Source organism: Micropterus salmoides, unplaced genomic scaffold (genome assembly GCF_014851395.1).
Source record: "Micropterus salmoides isolate LMB-PRFRI ecotype aquatic unplaced genomic scaffold, ASM1485139v1 Ms_hic_scaffold_1, whole genome shotgun sequence".
Lineage (NCBI taxonomy): Eukaryota > Metazoa > Chordata > Actinopteri > Centrarchiformes > Centrarchidae > Micropterus > Micropterus salmoides.
The window spans coordinates 57,459,640-57,479,726 of record NW_024040040.1 but is presented as its reverse complement, the minus strand read 5'-3'; the positions used below and the strand labels follow the sequence as shown (position 1 = coordinate 57,479,726).

General features: G+C 47.2%; 1 protein-coding gene across 1 annotated transcript in view; it reads right to left on the bottom strand.

Moving 5' to 3' along the window:
* The window catches only part of LOC119888490 (laminin subunit alpha-1-like), a 69,684-nt gene extending 52,097 nt beyond the window's left edge, over window positions 1–17,587 (bottom strand). Inside the window, 11 exon segments of the mRNA XM_038699102.1 lie at window positions 1,880–2,037; window positions 3,118–3,211; window positions 5,298–5,476; window positions 7,141–7,258; window positions 7,343–7,432; window positions 7,542–7,721; window positions 8,592–8,782; window positions 8,873–8,924; window positions 9,524–9,636; window positions 10,146–10,316; window positions 17,267–17,587. Of these exon segments, the coding sequence (XP_038555030.1) occupies window positions 1,880–2,037; window positions 3,118–3,211; window positions 5,298–5,476; window positions 7,141–7,258; window positions 7,343–7,432; window positions 7,542–7,721; window positions 8,592–8,782; window positions 8,873–8,924; window positions 9,524–9,636; window positions 10,146–10,316; window positions 17,267–17,456 (1,536 nt within the window). The 5' untranslated portion in view covers window positions 17,457–17,587.
* Window positions 17,588–20,087: the final 2,500 nt, after the last annotated feature.

Sequence of the window (20,087 nt, the reverse complement as noted above, 5' to 3'; positions counted from 1 at the left end):
CGGCAGGAGAGAGGCCCGACGTCAGGAGAGAGGTCAGACGTCAGGAGAGAGGCCCGACGACAGGAGAGAAGCCCGACGGCAAGAGAGAGGCCCGACGGCAAGAGAGAGGTCAGACGGCAGGAGAGAGGTCAGACGGCAGGAGAGAGGCCCGACGACAGGAGAGAGGCCCGACGTCAGGAGAGAGGTCAGACGGCAGGAGAGAGGCCCGACGACAGGAGAGAGGTCAGACGTCAGGAGAGAGGCCCGACGACAGGAGAGAGGCCAGACGACAGGAGAGAGGTCAGACGTCAGGAGAGAGGCCAGATGACAGGAGAGAGGTCAGACGTCAGGAGAGAGGCCCGACGACAGGAGAGAGGCCCGACGTCAGGAGAGAGGTCAGACGGCAGGAGAGGGGTCAGACGTCAGGAGAGAGGCCCGAGACAGGAGAGAGGTCAGACGTCAGGAGAGAGGCCCGACGACAGGAGAGAGGCCCGACGTCAGGAGAGAGGTCAGACGTCAGGAGAGAGGCCGACGTCAGGAGAGAGGCCCGACGTCAGGAGAGAGGCCCGACGACAGGAGAGAGGCCCGACGTCAGGAGAGAGGCCCGACGTCAGGAGAGAGGTCAGACGGCAGGAGAGGGGTCAGACGGCAGGAGAGAGGCCCGACGTCAGGAGAGAGGCCCGACGACAGGAGAGAGGCCCGACGTCAGGAGAGAGGTCAGACGTCAGGAGAGAGGCCCGACGACAGGAGAGAAGCCCGACGGCAAGAGAGAGGCCCGACGGCAAGAGAGAGGTCAGACGGCAGGAGAGAGGTCAGACGGCAGGAGAGAGGCCCGACGACAGGAGAGAGGTCAGACGGCAGGAGAGGGGTCAGACGTCAGGAGAGAGGCTCGACGACAGGAGAGAGGCCCGACGTCAGGAGAGAGGTCAGACGTCAGGAGAGAGGCCGACGTCAGGAGAGAGGCCCGACGTCAGGAGAGAGGCCCGACGACAGGAGAGAGGCCCGACGTCAGGAGAGAGGTCAGACGGCAGGAGAGGGGTCAGACGGCAGGAGAGGGGTCAGACGTCAGGAGAGAGGCTCGACGACAGGAGAGAGGCCTGACGGCAGGAGAGAGGCTCGACGACAGGAGAGAGGCCCGACGGCAGGAGAGAGGCTCGACGACAGGAGAGAGGCCCGATGACAGGAGAGAGGTCAGACGTCAGGAGAGAGGCCGACGTCAGGAGAGAGGCCCGACGTCAGGAGAGAGGCCCGATGACAGGAGAGAGGTCAGACGTCAGGAGAGAGGCCGACGTCAGGAGAGAGGCCCGACGTCAGGAGAGAGGCCCGACGTCAGGAGAGAGGCCCGACGACAGGAGAGAGGCCCGACGTCAGGAGAGAGGTCAGACGGCAGGAGAGGGGTCAGACGTCAGGAGAGAGGTCAGACGGCAGGAGAGGGGTCAGACGTCAGGAGAGAGGCCAGACGACAGGAGAGAGGCCCGACGACAGGAGAGAGGCCAGATGACAGGAGAGAGGTCAGACGTCAGGAGAGAGGCCCGACGTCAGGAGAGAGGCCAGACGTCAGGAGAGAGGCCCGATGACAGGAGAGAGGTCAGACGGCAGGAGAGAGGTCAGACGGCAGGAGAGAGGCCCGACGGCAAGAGAGAGGTCAGACGTCAGGAGAGAGGTCAGACGGCAGGAGAGAGGCCCGACGTCAGGAGAAATTTCAGACGACAGGAGAGAGGCCCGACGGCAAGAGAGAGGTCAGACGTCAGGAGAGAGGTCAGACGGCAGGAGAGAGGCCCGACGTCAGGAGAGAGGCTTTTTATCAAATGACTTTCTTTTCAGAACCACACAGAGCACCGAGCCCGCTCAGGTGAGCCTGCTCAGGTGAGCCCAGTAAGTGTGATGTCACCGCGCTTACCTTGCAGGTGCAGGGGCTGCAGGGGTCTGTGTTGGTGCTGCCGGGCAGGTGACACTCACATCGAGCACACAGAGGAAAGTCTCGGTATCCAAATGCACAGCGATCACAGTGCCGACCCGTGAAGCCCTCCTTACACACACACTGACCTGCAGACACACCTGCACACACACACATTCACCTGTAATGCTGCTGTGCTGCATGCAACAACAGCTGGATTGGAGTTGGTGCTGTAATGGCGACAGGTGGAGAGTGTGTGGTCGTGGGTTTGTTGGTATTTAAGTGTGTTCCTGACTGTCTTACTGAGTGACATCATATCTATTTTAAAGAGGTGGTATTCTGCTATTTGGCTTTTTCCCTCTCCTTTATTGAGTTATTTACCTTTTTTGTAGCAGGTTTGCAAAGTGAAAAAGTCCAAAGGGAGTTCCCATCTCCCACAGAAAACTCTGCTCTGAACTGAAAACAGCTTGTTTGTAGTCCAGCCGCTTCCCTTTCATCCCCCTGACATCACAGGGATGAAAGCTAAACGCGCCTCACATAACGCTCGCCGAGCGGCGACTCCGACACGCCCTCAGAAACAGCGAGCTGCAGCACACAGCTCTCCTCTCCCTTCCAAACACTAGCTACCCTCCAGGCAGTCAGTGGACATAAAGTTGTTCCTGTGATGTAGAGACAGAGCTCAGTTAAAACTTTATGGATACAGATTAATAACTCACCGCTCGGAAACTCTCGCTCCAGTCCATGTTGCCGAGCCGGTCGGCAACACGTACAGCTGAACCCGAGCTGTTTACCGGCTTCTCGCTGACCCGCTAGTAGTCCTTAACTAGGAACTGAGCATGTGCAACTCCCAACAAAGATCATTTAGAGACAAGATGTATCACTCCATAGCTAACACGAAGCCTTCAACACAGGCTGAAAAGAGGAGCTGCAGCAATGTGCAGTATGACAAAAATATAACCATGGAAACCTGTTCTGGTACAACCTCTAAATAAGATGAGGAACCTGAACATGAGCAGAATACCACCTCTTTAAACACAATCTTAATGTGAACTACCTGTTCATCATGTACATTACTTATTTACTTACCACTGTAGATTGCTGATATGTGACGTGTGGTTAATTGTGCTGCGTTTCTGACGCTACACACACTGATGGTCTGCACAAATTAACTTACAGATAAATAAAGTTATTTGAATTGAATTTAAACTGAACATGAATGATGATGATGAAGATGAAGTTACCTGGCTGTGTGTCGTCTCTGCTGCAGACTGCAGAATCTGATCCTCTCAGGTCACAGTTACACTCCACACAGGGAGAGTCTGAGTATGGAGACACCTGCGCACACATACACACAGACACACACACAGACACAGGCACAGACACAGGCACAGCCACACACACACACACACACACACACACACACAGACAGAGACACACACACAGACACACACAGGCACAGCCACACACACAGGCACAGACACACACACACACACACACAGACAGAGACACACAGGCACAGACACAGACAGACACACACACAGAGACACACACAGGCACAGACACACACACAGGCACAGACACAGACAGACAGACACACACACAGACACAGACAGACACACACACAGGCACAGACAGAGACACACACACAGGCACAGACACAGACCGACACACACAGACACACACAGGCACAGACACAGACAGACACACACACAGACACAGACAGACACACACAGACACACACAGGCACAGACAGAGACACACACGCAGGCGCACACACACAGGCACAGACACACACAGACACACACAGGCACAGACAGAGACACACACGCACAGACACAGACAGACACACACACACAGACACACACAGGCACAGACAGAGACACACACGCAGGCACAGACACACACAGGACCAGCCACACACACAGGCACAGACACACACACACACACACACAGACAGAGACACACAGGCACAGACACAGACAGACACACACAGAGACACACACAGGCACAGACACAGACAGACACACACACACAGACACAGACAGACACACACACACAGACACACACAGGCACAGACAGAGACACACACACAGGCACCGACACAGACCGACACACACACAGACACACACAGGCACAGACACAGACAGACACACACACAGACACAGACAGACACACACAGACACACACAGGCACAGACAGAGACACACACGCAGGCGCACACACACAGGCACAGACAGAGACACACACGCACAGACACAGACAGACACACACACACAGACACACACAGGCACAGACAGAGACACACACGCAGGCACAGACACACACAGGCACAGACACAGACAGACACACACACAGACACAGACAGACACACACAGACACACACAGGCACAGACAGAGACACACATGCAGGCGCACACACACAGGCACAGACACACACAGACACACACAGGCACAGACAGGCACAGACACACACACACACACACACACACACACACACACACACACACACACACAGACACAGACAGAGACACAGGCACAGACACACACACGCACACAGACACACACACAGGCACAGACACACACAGGCAGACACACAGGCACAGACAAACACACACACACACAGACACACACACACACAGGCACAGACAGACACACACACACAGGCACACACACACACACAGGCACAGACACACACACAGGCAAGACACACACACACACACACAGGCACAGACAGTGTTTCAGGGTTCAGTGTCTGAATGACAACCTCTCTCATACAAACAGCAGAACTTTATTCTGTGACTGATCGTCCTTGTCGGGGCAACGGAGGTAGCGGTGATGACACAACATGAAGATGGCTAGCAGTGATTGTCACCATCTGAGTCTGTTTCATCTTTGTTTCTTTATTTTGTCTGTCTGCTTTGTGTTGTTAAGTTCTTGAAGGTTGTTCCGGGGGTTCAGTTTTCCTCTTGTGGTTAGTAGTCTGTAGTATTAGGTGCAGTATCTGTCAGTACCTCGGCAGGTCTGTAGTATTAGGTGCAGTATCTGTCAGTACCTCGGCAGGTCTGTAGTATTAGGTACAGTGTCTGTCAGTACCTCGGCAGGTCTGTAGTATTAGGTGCAGTGTCTGTCAGTACCTCGGCAGGTCTGTAGTATTAGGTGCAGTATCTGTCAGTACCTCAGCATGTCTGTAGTATTAGGTGCAGTATCTGTCAGTACCTCGGCAGGTCTGTAGTATTAGGTGCAGTGTCTGTCAGTACCTCAGCAGGTCTGTAGTATTAGGTGCAGTGTCTGTTAGTACCTCGGCAGGTCTGTAGTATTAGGTGCAGAATCTGTCAGTACCTCGGCAGGTCTGTAGTATTAGGTGCAGTATCTGTAAGTACCTCGGCAGGTCTGTAGTATTAGGTGCAGAGTCTGTAAGTACCTCGGCAGTTCTGTAGTATCCAGCAGCGCAGGTCTCACAGTTGATGCCGGCGGTGTTCTGCTGACAGTTGATACAGACTCCCCCTCCTTGACGAACGCCACGAGTGTTCAAACTCAAAGACAGATCGGAGACGGTCTGATTGTAGAAACAGTCCACTGCTTTGTTGTGGCAGTTACACTCTGAGAGACAGACAGGTGAGAGTCAGAGAGGTGGGAGTCAGACAGGTGAGAGAGAGACGGGTTAGAGACCGACAGGTGAGAATCAGAGAGGTGGGAGTCAGACGGGTGAGAGGCAGACAGGTGAGAGAGAGATGGGTTAGAGACAGACAGATGGGAGTCAGACAGGTGGGAGTCAGACAGGTGAGAGAGAGATGGGTTAGAGACAGACAGATGGGAGTCAGACAGGTGAGAGAGAGACGGGTTAGAGACAGACAGGTGGGAGTCAGACGCGTGGGAGACAGACAGGTGGGAGAGAGATGGGTTAGCGACAGACAGATGGAGGTCAGACAGGTGAGAGTCAGACAGGTGGGAGACAGGCAGGTGAGAGTCAGAGAGGTGGGAAAGAGACGGGTTAGAGTCAGAGAGGTGGGAAAGAGACGGGTTAGAGACAGACAGATGAAGGTCAGACAGGTGAGAGTCAGACAGGTGGGAGAGAGACGGGTTAGAGACAGAGAGGTGGGAGTCAGACAGGTGAGAGAGAGACGGGTTAGAGACAGACAGATATAGGTCAGAGAGGTGAGAGTCAGACAGGTGGGAGAGAGACAGGTTAGAGAGAGACAGGTGGGAGACAGACAGGTGGGAGTCAGACATGTGAGAGTCAGACGCGTGGGAGAGAGACAGGTTAGATACAGACAGATGGAGGTCAGACAGGTGAGAGTCAGACAGGTGGGAGAGAGACAGGTTAGAGACAGACAGATGGAGGTCAGACAGGTGAGAGTCAGACAGGTGTGAAAGAGACAGGTTAGAGACAGACAGATGGAGGTCAGACAGGTGAGAGTCAGACAGGTGGGAGAGAGACGGGTTAGAGACAGACAGATGGAGGTCAGACAGGTGGGAGAGAGACAGGTTAGAGACAGACAGATGGAGGTCAGACAGGTGAGAGTCAGACAGGTGTGAAAGAGACAGGTTAGAGACAGACAGATGGAGGTCAGACAGGTGAGAGTCAGACAGGTGTGAAAGAGACAGGTTAGAGACAGACAGATGGAGGTCAGACAGGTGAGAGTCAGACAGGTGTGAAAGAGACAGGTTAGAGACAGACAGATGGAGGTCAGACAGGTGAGAGTCAGACAGGTGTGAAAGAGACGGGTTAGAGACAGACAGATGGAGGTCAGACAGGTGAGAGTCAGACAGGTGGGAGAGAGACAGGTTAGAGACAGACAGATGGGAGTCAGACATGTGGGAGAGAGACGGGTTAGAGACAGACAGATGGAGGTCAGACAGGTGAGAGTCAGACAGGTGTGAAAGAGACAGGTTAGAGACAGACAGATGGAGGTCAGACAGGTGAGAGTCAGACAGGTGTGAAAGAGACAGGTTAGAGACAGACAGATGGAGGTCAGACAGGTGAGAGTCAGACAGATGGAGGTCAGACAGGTGAGAGTCAGACAGGTGGGAGAGAGACGGGTTAGAGACAGAGAGGTGGGGGTCAGACAGGTGAGAGTCAGACAGGTGAGAGAGAGACGGGTTAGAGACAGACAGGTGGGAGTCAGACAGGTGGGAGTCAGACGGGTGAGAGAGAGACAGGTTAGAGACAGACAGGTGGGAGGCAGGCAGGTGAGAGTCAGACAGGTGGGAGTCAGACGGGTGGGAGAGAGATGGGTGAGAGAGAGACAGACGTTATTTCTCACTTTCACAGGTGTTGCCCTCAGAGATGGTTCCTGGTTGCCATGGCTGCTGGTGGTAACCAGGGCAACACTCGTTACAGCTTTCTCCACAGGTGTTGTGTTCACACACACATTGCAGTTTCTGTTGACACATAGGTGAACAGGTGAACAGGTGAACAGGTGAACAGGTATACAGGTGAACAGTTGTACAGGTGTGTGACGTTACCTTGGTAACAGAATCCAGCGGGCAGCTCTGGGCGTGGCCGTAACAGATACACATCCCGCCAACAGAGATGTCTTTGATGGAGTAATAATACTGAGGACAGAATATTAATGAACTCTTTAATAAACATGTTGGTCATGTGACCACGCAGCTCGTCCACAACTCGAACATTAAAAACTGTCACTCTGGCCGTCTGTCTTACCCTCCGGGTGACGATGGGGTCGATGTCTCGAGGGTCGCGGGCGCTCAGTGTCATCAGGTCGGCATTGAGCGTTCTGATTCTCTGAAGCCTCAGTCTGATGTAACGAGCTGACGTAAAGTTCAAGAGCTCAGAGGTCAAATCGTCGGCTCCGGGGCGGCCGTTAATCAGGGAGGTGTGGATCTGAAAGAGAGAGACAGACAGGTCAGAGAGAGAGAGACAGGTCAGAGAGAGAGACGGGTCAGAGAGAGACAGACAAGTCAGAGAGAGAGACGGGTCAGAGAGAGACAGACAGGTCAGAGAGAGAGAGATGGGTCAGAGAGAGAGAGACGGGTCAGAGAGAGAGAGACGGGTCAGAGAGAGAGAGACGGGTCAGAGAGAGAGACAGAGACGGGTCAGAGAGAGAGAGACAGGTCAGAGAGAAAGACGGGTCAGAGAGAGAGACAGGTCAGAGAGAGAGAGATGGGTCAGAGAGAGAGAGACGGGTCAGAGAGAGAGACAGACAGGTCAGAGAGAGAGAGATGGGTCAGAGAGAGACAGAGAGAGAGAGACGGGTCAGAGAGAGAGACAGAGACGGGTCAGACAGTCAGGTCAGAGAGACAGAGACGGGTCAGAGAGAGAAAGACGGGTCAGAGAGAGAGACAGGTCAGAGAGAGAGAGAGATGGGTCAGAGAGAGAGAGACGGGTCAGAGAGAGAGAGATGGGTCAGAGAGAGAGAGATGGGTCAGAGAGAGAGACAGGTCAGAGATAGACAGACAGGTCAGAGAGAGAGACGGGTCAGAGAGAGACAGACAGGTCAGAGAGAGAGACACGTCAGAGAGAGAGACAGGTCAGAGAGAGACAGACAGGTCAGAGAGAGAGGGTCAGAGAGAGAGAGACGGGTCAGAGAGAGAGACAGACAGGTCAGAGAGAGAGAGAGAGAGAGAGAGAGACGGGTCAGAGAGAGACAGAGACGGGTCAGAGAGAGAGACGGGTCAGAGAGAGAGAGACGGTCAGAAAGAGACAGACAGGTCAGAGAGAGACAGACAGGTACAGGCAGACAGCCTGTCTCACCTCTCCATGCTCCAGCGGGTTCAGTCTGGAGTAGTAGGACGTGCAGATGACCTCGGTGTCCGTCTTGTAGGTTGGTGGTCCGAGTCTTGGCGTCACGTTATAATGAGACAAACACTCAGAATCAGTGATGGCGTAATACTGCCAGGGGTCAAAGGTCACACCGTCCAGAGAGCGCTCCAGGATCCAGTTACCTGATGGGACACAGACAGGTGATGACCTCTCTGTTGGAAACAGCGTGAATGTACAGATTTAGAGAGGTCGGAGAGACAAGCTGGTCTCACCTGGGCGAGGAGAGTTTGCGGCCTTGATGATGATGTAGGCGACCTGAAACACCTGAACACAGAACATCAGTCAGTTCAGTTACCTGGGCTGTATCACCTGGTTACTCAGAGAACTCAGGTTACATAATCAATCATCAGTCAACATCTGGATCGAGGTGTGTGTTACACCTGAACAACTGGATCGAGGTGTGTGTTACACCTGGAGCGAGGTGTGTGTTACACCTGGAGCGAGGTGTGTGTTACACCTGGATCGAGGTGTGTGTTACACCTGGATCGAGGTGTGTGTTACACCTGGATCGAGGTGTGTGTTACACCTGGACACCTGGATCGAGGTGTGTGTTACACCTGGAGTGAGGTGTGTGTTACACCTGAACACCTGGATCGAGGTGTGTGTTACACCTGGAGTGAGGTGTGTGTTACACCTGAACACCTGGATCGAGGTGTGTGTTACACCTGGAGTGAGGTGTGTGTTACACCTGGATCGAGGTGTGTGTTACACCTGGACACCTGGATCGAGGTGTGTGTTACACCTGGACACCTGGATCGAGGTGTGTGTTACACCTGGATCGAGGTGTGTGTTACACGTGGAGCGAGGTGTGTGTTACACGTGGAGCGAGGTGTGTGTTACACGTGGAGCGAGGTGTGTGTTACCTGTTTGAGGTCCAGGGTGATGGTAATCCAGTGAAACTGTCGGCCGTTCTTGATACTTGGACTTTGCCACCACTGATTCGTCCCATCGATGGCGTTTGTTATCGGATGGCGTTCTGAGCAACACACACACACACACACACACACACACAAGTACTGTTAATACTACTACATACTTGTTGTTGTACTGTTGTGTACTACAGCACTGCCATGTAGTACTTGTGTAATGTGATCATAACTTGTTGGTGAGGAGGGTGGTCTGAAGGAGGGTTACAGGAAGTCAGTCATCACTAATGATCAATAACAATTTGATGTTTAACCCCGCTTCAGCACCTGACCCAGACTCAGTCCAGCAGAGAGTATCTATAATGGGTTCTGTGTGAGGATCCCAGCCTAATGGGTCCCCTAAGCCCTGATGGGGCCCCTAACCCTCCACTGTTATTATAAAGTCACTATGCTATATAGTCTCTACTATAGAGTCAGTCCTCCTCCACCATCCTGCTGCTGGTCTAAACATACAGACACCCCACTGACCTTTACGCTGACCCCTCTGTGGTTCTGGCTTTAAAGTAAACTGGACCTGCAGTTGAAAGTGTACTCTGTGGTTGTTGTTCTGGTGTAGTACCTTTGGATAGGACGGAGTTGGCATCACATTTAGGGCAGTGCGGGTTCTTGATTCGTCGTCCTGGAACATGTTCCACCAGTTTACAGTAAACCTCAGGTTCTGGATCACCACATGTCGCATTGCTGGTAATCACTGCGTTACTCGCCAAGTTCAAGATGGCTGGGAACAGACCTGAAACACACAGCTAACTGTTAGGATCCTAAAAAAACACAGCTAACTGTTAGGATCCTAAAAAACACAGCCAGCTGTTAGGATCCTAAAAACACACAGCCAACTGTTAGCATCCTAAAACACACAGCCAACTGTTAGCATCCTAAAGCACACAGCTAACTGTTAGCATCCTAAAAAAACACAGCTAACTGTTAGGATCCTAAAAAACACACAGCCAGCTGTTAGCATCCTACAAAACACAGCCAGCTGTTAGCATCCTACAAAACACAGCCAACTGTTAGCATCCTACAAAACACAGCCAACTGTTAGCATCCTAAAAAACACACAGCCAGCTGTTAGCATCCTAAAACACACAGCCAACTGTTAGCATCCTAAAGCACACAGCTAACTGTTAGCATCCTAAAAAAACACAGCTAACTGTTAGGATCCTAAAAAACACACAGCCAGCTGTTAGCATCCTACAAAACACAGCCAGCTGTTAGCATCCTACAAAACACAGCCAACTGTTAGCATCCTACAAAACACAGCCAGCTGTTAGCATCCTACAAAACACAGCCAGCTGTTAGCATCCTACAAAACACAGCCAACTGTTAGCATCCTACAAAACACAGCCAACTGTTAGCATCCTAAAAAACACACAGCCAGCTGTTAGGATCCTACAAAACACAGCTAACTGTTAGCATCCTAAAAAGCACACAGCCAGCTGTTAGCATCCTAAAACACACAGCCAACTGTTAGGATCCTAAAACACACAGCCAACTGTTAGCATCCTAAAACACACAGCCAGCTGTTAGGATCCTAAAAAACACAGCCACCTGTTAGGATGCTAAAAAACACACAGCCAACTGTTAGGATCCTAAAAAACACACAGCCAACTGTTAGCATCCTAAAACACAGAGCCAACTGTTAGGATGCTAAAAAATACAGCCAACTGTTAGCATCCTAAAACACACAGCCAGCTGTTAGGATCCTAAAAAACACACAGCCAACTGTTAGGATCCTAAAAAACACACAGCCAGCTGTTAGCATCCTAAAACACACAGCCAACTGTTAGCATCCTAAAAAACACAGCCAACTGTTAGCATCCTAAAACACACAGCCAACTGTTAGGATCCTAAAAAACACAGCCAGCTGTTAGGATCCTAAAACACAGAGCCAACTGTTAGGATGCTAAAAAATACAGCCAACTGTTAGCATCCTAAAACACACAGCCAGCTGTTAGGATCCTAAAAAACACACAGCCAACTGTTAGGATCCTAAAAACACACAGCCAGCTGTTAGCATCCTAAAACGCACAGCCAACTTTTAGCATCCTAAAAACACAGCCAACTGTTAGCATCCTAAAACACACAGCCAACTGTTAGCATCCTAAAACACACAGCCAACTGTTAGCATCCTAAAAAACACAGCCACCTGTTAGGATGCTAAAAAAACACACAGCCAACTGTTAGGATCCTAAAAAACACACAGCCAGCTGTTAGCATCCTAAAAAACACAGCCAGCTGTTAGGATCCTAAAACACACAGCCAGCTGTTAGGATCCTAAACACACAACCAACTGTTAGGATCCTAAAAAACACAGCCAACTGTTAGCATTCTAAAACACACAGCCAACTGTTAGCATCCTAAAAAACACAGCCAACTGTTAGGATCCTAAAACACACAGCCAACTGTTAGGATCCTAAAAAACACAGCCAGCTGTTAGGATCCTAAAACACAGAGCCAACTGTTAGCATCCTAAAAAACACAGCCACCTGTTAGGATGCTAAAAAACACACACAGCCAACTGTTAGGATCCTAAAAAACACAGCCAGCTGTTAGGATCCTAAAACACACAGCCAGCTGTTAGGATCCTAAAACACACAACCAACTGTTAGGATCCTAAAAAAACACAGCCAACTGTTAGCATTCTAAAACACACAGCCAACTGTTAGCATCCTAAAAAACACAGCCAACTGTTAGGATCCTAAAACACACAGCCAACTGTTAGGATCCTAAAAAACACAGCCAGCTGTTAGGATCCTAAAACACAGAGCCAACTGTTAGGATGCTAAAAAATACAGCCAACTGTTAGCATCCTAAAACACACAGCCAGCTGTTAGGATCCTAAAAAACACACAGCCAACTGTTAGGATCCTAAAAAACACACAGCCAGCTGTTAGCATCCTAAAACACACAGCCAACTGTTAGCATCCTAAAAAACACAGCCAACTGTTAGCATCCTAAAACACACAGCCAACTGTTAGGATCCTAAAAAACACAGCCACCTGTTAGGATGCTAAAAAAAACACACAGCCAACTGTTAGGATCCTAAAAAAACACACAGCCAGCTGTTAGCATCCTAAAAAACACAGCCAGCTGTTAGGATCCTAAAACACACAGCCAGCTGTTAGGATCCTAAAACACACAACCAACTGTTAGGATCCTAAAAAAACACAGCCAACTGTTAGCATTCTAAAACACACAGCCAACTGTTAGCATCCTAAAAAACACAGCCAACTGTTAGGATCCTAAAACACACAGCCAACTGTTAGGATCCTAAAAAACACAGCCAGCTGTTAGGATCCTAAAACACAGAGCCAACTGTTAGGATGCTAAAAAATACAGCTAACTGTTAGCATCCTAAAACACACAGCCAGCTGTTAGCATCCTACAAAACACACAGCCAACTGTTAGGATCCTAAAAAACACACAGCCAACTGTTAGCATCCTAAAACACAGAGCCAACTGTTAGGATGCTAAAAAATACAGCTAACTGTTAGCATCCTAAAACACACAGCCAGCTGTTAGGATCCTAAAAAACACACAGCCAACTGTTAGGATCCTAAAAAAACACACAGCCAGCTGTTAGCATCCTAAAAAACACAGCCAGCTGTTAGGATCCTAAAACACACAGCCAGCTGTTAGGATCCTAAAACACACAACCAACTGTTAGGATCCTAAAAAACACAGCCAACTGTTAGCATTCTAAAACACACAGCCAACTGTTAGCATCCTAAAAAACACAGCCAACTGTTAGGATCCTAAACACACAGCCAACTGTTAGGATCCTAAAAAACACAGCCAGCTGTTAGGATCCTAAAACACAGAGCCAACTGTTAGGATGCTAAAAAATACAGCTAACTGTTAGCATCCTAAAACACACAGCCAGCTGTTAGCATCCTACAAAACACACAGCCAACTGTTAGGATCCTAAAAACACACAGCCAACTGTTAGCATCCTAAAACACAGAGCCAACTGTTAGGATGCTAAAAAATACAGCTAACTGTTAGCATCCTAAACACACAGCCAGCTGTTAGGATCCTAAAAAACACACAGCCAACTGTTAGCATCCTACAAAACACACAGCCAACTGTTAGGATCCTAAAAAACACACAGCCAACTGTTAGCATCCTAAAACACAGAGCCAACTGTTAGGATGCTAAAAAATACAGCTAACTGTTAGCATCCTAAAACACACAGCCAGCTGTTAGGATCCTAAAAACACACAGCCAACTGTTAGGATCCTAAAAACACACAGCCAACTGTTAGCATCCTAAAAAACACAGCCAACTGTTAGCATCCTAAAAAACACACAGCCAACTGTTAGCTTTTTTAGGATGCTGTTAGCATACTGACACTCACAGCTAGCTAGTTACAGTGAACCCCTCAGGTGTCTGAATAACTCTGAGTATGAATAAAAGAATGTCTGAGTGAGTGACTGAACTCTGTCTAGACAGATCAGGTGTTTCTGCAGGTAAACTCTCAGGTGAGTCACCATAGTTCCCTTCCTGAGGCAAACCCACCTCTGCTGATTGAGTGAGGAACTGGTTGAATGATCATCACATTGTTCTGCACTGATGACACCACAGCTTGTTAAATGTCTTCAGAAGATAAAAAATCTAATAAATAAATGTGGTTCTTTAAACATAAAGCTGTTGCATGAACTTGCATGAACGGGGGTTCTTTAAACGTGAAGCCGTTGCATGACGTGGTTCTTTAAACGTGAAGCCGTTGCATGAACGTGATTCTTTAAAACATAAAGCCTGTGCATGAACGTGGTTCTTTAAACGTGAAGCCGTTGCATGAACGTGGTTCTTTAAACGTAAAGCCGTTGCATGAACGTGGTTCTTTAAACGTAAAGCCATTGCATGAACATGGTTCTTTAAAACATAAAGCCATTGCATGAACGTGGTTCTTTAAACGTGAAGCCGTTGCATGAACGTGGTTCTTTAAACGTAAAGCCGTTGCATGAACGTGGTTCTTTAAACGTAAAGCCATTGCATGAACATGGTTCTTTAAACATAAAGCCGTTGCATGAACGTGGTTCTTTAAAACATAAAGCCGTTGCATGAACGCGGTTCATTAAACGTGAAGCCGTTGCATGAACGTGGTTCTTTAAACGTGAAGCCGTTGCATGAACGTGGTTCTTTAAAACGTGAAGCTGTTGCATGAACGCGGTTCTTTAAACGTGAAGCCGTTGCATGAACGCGGTTCATTAAACGTGAAGCCGTTGCATGAACGTGGTTCTTTAAAACATAAAGCCGTTGCATGAACGTGGTTCTTTAAACGTAAAGCCGTTGCATGAACGTGGTTCTTTAAAACATAAAGCCGTTGCATGAACGTGGTTCTTTAAACGTAAAGCCGTTGCATGAACGTGGTTCTTTAAACGTGAAGCCGTTGCATGAACGTGGTTCTTTAAACGTGAAGCCGTTGCATGAACGCGATTCTTTAAAACATAAAGCCTGTGCATGAACGTGGTTCTTTAAACGTGAAGCCGTTGCATGAACGTGGTTCTTTAAACGTAAAGCCGTTGCATGAACGTGGTTCTTTAAACATAAAGCCGTTGCATGAATGTGGTTCTTTAAAACATAAAGCCGTTGCATGAACGTGGTTCTTTAAAACATAAAGCCGTTGCATGAACGCGGTTCATTAAACGTGAAGCCGTTGCATGAACGCGGTTCATTAAACGTGAAGCCGTTGCATGAACGTGGTTCTTTAAAACATAAAGCCGTTGCATGAACGTGGTTCTTTAAACATAAAGCCGTTGCATGAACGTGGTTCTTTAAAACATAAAGCTGTTGCATGAACGTGGTTCTTTAAACGTGAAGCCGTTGCATGAACGTGGTTCTTTAAAACGTGAAGCCGTTGCATGAACGCGGTTCTTTAAACGTAAAGCCGTTGCATGAACGCGGTTCATTAAACGTGAAGCCGTTGCATGAACGTGGTTCTTTAAACATAAAGCCGTTGCATGAACGTGGTTCTTTAAACATAAAGCCGTTGCATGAACGTGGTTCTTTAAACATAAAGCTGTTGCATGAACGTGGTTCTTTAAAACATAAAGCCGTTGCATGAACGTGGTTCTTTAAACGTAAAGCCGTTGCATGAACGTGGTTCTTTAAACGTGAAGCCGTTGCATGAACGCGATTCTTTAAAACATAAAGCCTGTGCATGAACGTGGTTCTTTAAACGTGAAGCCGTTGCATGAACGTGGTTCTTTAAACGTAAAGCCATTGCATGAACGTGGTTCTTTAAACATAAAGCCGTTGCATGAACGTGGTTCTTTAAAACATAAAGCCGTTGCATGAACGTGGTTCTTTAAACATAAAGCCGTTGCATGAACGTGGTTCATTAAACGTGAAGCCGTTGCATGAACATGGTTCTTTAAACGTGAAGCCGTTTTATGAACGGGTTCCTTAAACAGTGGAATCAGCTTGTTGTGTCTGTTGCTTCACCTTCAACAGGGAACTCTCTGAAACTGTTTTGAAATAACAAACCGTGCCGAGTTGCTGAGAACGTCAGAGAAAGTCAAAATTTGAACGTCATCAGTGACAAAGACAACACACAGACGTGTTAATTAGTGCTGTGTGTGGGCAGCTGTGGAGGCGTGATAGCATCAGCTGGGTGGTCTGTCTCACACTCAGAGGTTTGTTGTGGGAACGCTCAGACCTGCATTTGTCTCCAGGTGCTTCAGTGCAGACGTCTGTTCCAGACACACAGACCGGTGGGTTCTGTTCTGTGGGTCACAATCAGGTTTGTTGCCAGGTTCATTGGTTCAGTGCTTAGCGTGTGGAACATGTTCTGCAGATGTAAAGAGTTCTGCAGGTGGTGGATCAGCGAGGAGAAAGCAATAAAAAATCATTCACAGTTTGTTTTTTCTAACCGAAGCAGGTTAGCAGGTGAAACATCCTCTAACAGAGTCGGAACCAGCAGTGAGACCACTACCTGCCCAACCCTAAACCCGGTCTTTATCCTGAAGCTGGGGGACTTGCTTGTTGTCCCATGAAGAAGGCGAGTCCCTCACAGTGTGAGCAGACCCGTGTCCCCACAACATGAGTAGAAGCTGCTGATCTTCAGCCCTGAGATAAGGTCGGCCCTACAGTCGGTGTGTCTGGCTGTATGCAGAGTGACCTCTGACCCTCCCCCACCCACACACATGCAGCAGCTCCGGGGGAGGCGATGTGGACTGTGGGGGTTAGGGTTTTAGTGTGGGGGGTGGAGAGGAAGAGGAGCAGTGTTGACACTAATTATCACACAGACACACAGGGGGTTCCCAGCAGGACCCCCGCCCCCCCCGGTCAGATCTGAGATGCTGGACCAGGCTGGACTGCAGGAGCTACAGGGGAACTCCTGACACAGATTGGTACACACCGAGTTCATGACAAAGAATTCACCTTCATATCTTCAGCATCTGAAACCATCACTGCAGCTAACAGAGCTAACTGCTGTGTGTCTGCATCATGTCCCTTGAAGGGAACAAACTGAAGCAGCCTGACCAGTTCAGATCCTTCACACCACCAACATCTGAAATCTATCCTCTAACAGAACTCAGCAGAGCCCAACAGAACTCAGAAAAATGAAAATAAGTCAAATGAATTTAACAGAAGTCAAGGAAACAGAACTTAAAAGAACTCAGCAGAACTCAGGAGAAGTTAACAGAACTCAGTAGAAGTCAGAAACAGGGTTCTCACCTCTCTGCTGAGCTGCAGCTCGCTCCATCAACAGCAACAACAGCAGCAGCTTCATCTCTGCAAACCTGGACCTGAGCTGGACTGAGCTGAACTGAGTGGACCCTGAGCTGGACCTAAGCAGTCCTCTGTGGTAGCTGGCAGAATGAATGTAGAGCAGAGGAATGTGTTGCTGCAGAGTCTCTGATGGCATGCCACTGTGAGTCTAGCTCGCTCCACCCCCTCTCTCTCTCTCATTCATTCAGCTCAATAAGAGGGGTGGGGGTGGGCCGTACCACCTGATCTGCACATGGGGGTGGGCCAGTCTCCCCTGTGAAGGTGGTCTCCCTGCTGTAAAGATGTTGACCAGCTTCTCTATTTAGTGGATTGATAGTCGTCCCGTAGAGTCCACTCGGTCCCGGATCAATCCCTTCACTCTGAGCTGTAGACCAGCATCACATCATGTTCCTCCTGGGGGACCCGGCCGGAGTGGAAAGGGTTAAGTCACGCAGAAACCGCGGGCTGGTCCTTTAACCCCCATTCAGCTCATTGTCTGAGCCGGCCGTACCATCTGTGAGCTGGGGGGGGGGTAGTTCTGCTCTCCTAGCTGAAGCTGTGTGAGGCGCTGCGAGGGAAACAGCAGCACAACCAAAGGTGTTTAATGATCGATAAACTGTCTGAGGGAGAACGTTTCCTCCTGGGGTTCCCTCTGCAGCACCACGACTGTAACCATAAAAAAGCAGAGGTGCGAAGAGTACTAAAATACTTAAGTACTATTACTCTGATGATCTTTTACTTAAGTACAAGTAAAGTTAACGGTATAAAAATCTACAGAAGGAGAAAGTTGCATTTAAAGTTACTTTTCTAAGCTTCTAAAATAATTTATTTATACTGATTTAATAACGTGTTTATACTTGAACTTGAATTAAACTGTAATATCTGATTTAATAACTTGTTTATACTTTAACTTTAATTAAATTGTAATTTCTGTTGTAATAACGTGTTTATAATTTAACTTTAATTAAACTGTAATATCTGATTTAATAACTTATTTATACTTGAACTTGAATTAAACTGTAATATCTGATTTAATAACTTGTTTATACTTTAACTTTAATTAAATTGTAATTTCTGTTTTAATAACTTGTTTATACTTGAATTAAACTGTAATATCTGATTTAATAACTTGCTTATACTTGAATTAAACTGTAATATCTGATTTAATAACTTGTTTATACTTGAACTTTAATTAAACTGTAATATCTGATTTAATAACTTGTTTATACTTGAACTTTAATTAAACTGTAATATCTGATTTAATAACTTATTTATACTTGAACTTGAATTAAACTGTAATATCTGATTTAATAACTTGTTTATACTTTAACTTTAATTAAATTGTAATTTCTGTTTTAATAACATGTTTATACGTTAACTTTAATTAAATTGTAATTTCTGTTTTAATAACTTGTTTATACTTGAATTAAACTGTAATATCTGATTTAATAACTTGTTTATACTTGAATTAAACTGTAATATCTGATTTAATAACTTGTTTATACTTGAACTTTAATTAAACTGTAATATCTGATTTAATAACTTATTTATACTTGAACTTGAATTAAACTGTAATATCTGATTTAATAACTTGTTTTTTAACTTTAATTAAATTGTAATTTCTGATTTAATAACATGTTTATACGTTAACTTTAATTAAATTGTAATTTCTGTTTTAATAACTTGTTTATACTTGAATTAAACTGTAATATCTGATTTAATAACTTGTTTATACTTGAATTAAACTGTAATATCTGATTTAATAACTTGTTTATACTTGAACTTTAATTAAACTGTAATATCTGATTTAATAACGTGTTTACACTTGAACTTGAATTAAACTGTAATATCTGATTTAATAACTTGTTATACTTTAACTTAATTAATTGTAATTTCTGATTTAATAACATGTTTATACGTTAACTTTAATTAAATTGTAATTTCTGTTTTAATAACTTGTTTATACTTGAATTAAACTGTAATATCTGATTTAATAACTTGTTTATACTTGAATTAAACTGTAATATCTGATTTAATAACTTGTTTATACTTGAACTTTAATTAAACTGTAATATCTGATTTAATAACGTGTTTACACTTTAAATTTTAAGTTTGCTAAGGAAACTAAGCCAATGTTAGTTTGTTTGACAAACTCTTTGCCAATCAAAGGAGCAAAACAACGTTAGAGACAGTTTAAGGAGAAGTCTGAGAATGTTTTCGCTTTGTTAGGAAACAGATCAGACTCTGAGGGCCCCACTGGACTCTATATGAAATCACATCCCTTTTTACATTCAGACAGGTGCTCATTTTAATGGGACAACATGAGTGTTAGTCTAATAAATAACTAGTTAGCAGCAGGCTGCTAACGCCAACCAACACATGCATCGATGTCTTTCTGGAGCACAGCATCTTCCCAAACTATGACAACTTATTTTACCCACCAGTGGAAGTACTGAGCTCCACATCAGGGGTCCTCAGCCTCATCTGCTCTAACAGACACTGTGGGGCCGGACTGACAAAATAATATCCATATTACTGTTTAATAACGTTTTTATATGGGTGAGAACAGACTACAAACATGGTGGCCTGAACCTGAAGATGCTCTCTGCAGCCAGCAGTTCACTCGGGAGGGATGGTTCAGATCTGACAGTGTAACTGTCATGAGGTGCTTGTGAGGTGCTTGTGAGGTGCTCGTCAGGTGGAGGTGTAACTGTGACTCTGATTGGCATGATTTATTGTTGTTATTGTTGTTGTTGTGCAGGAGACACCTGGTCTTGGCAGCTAAACA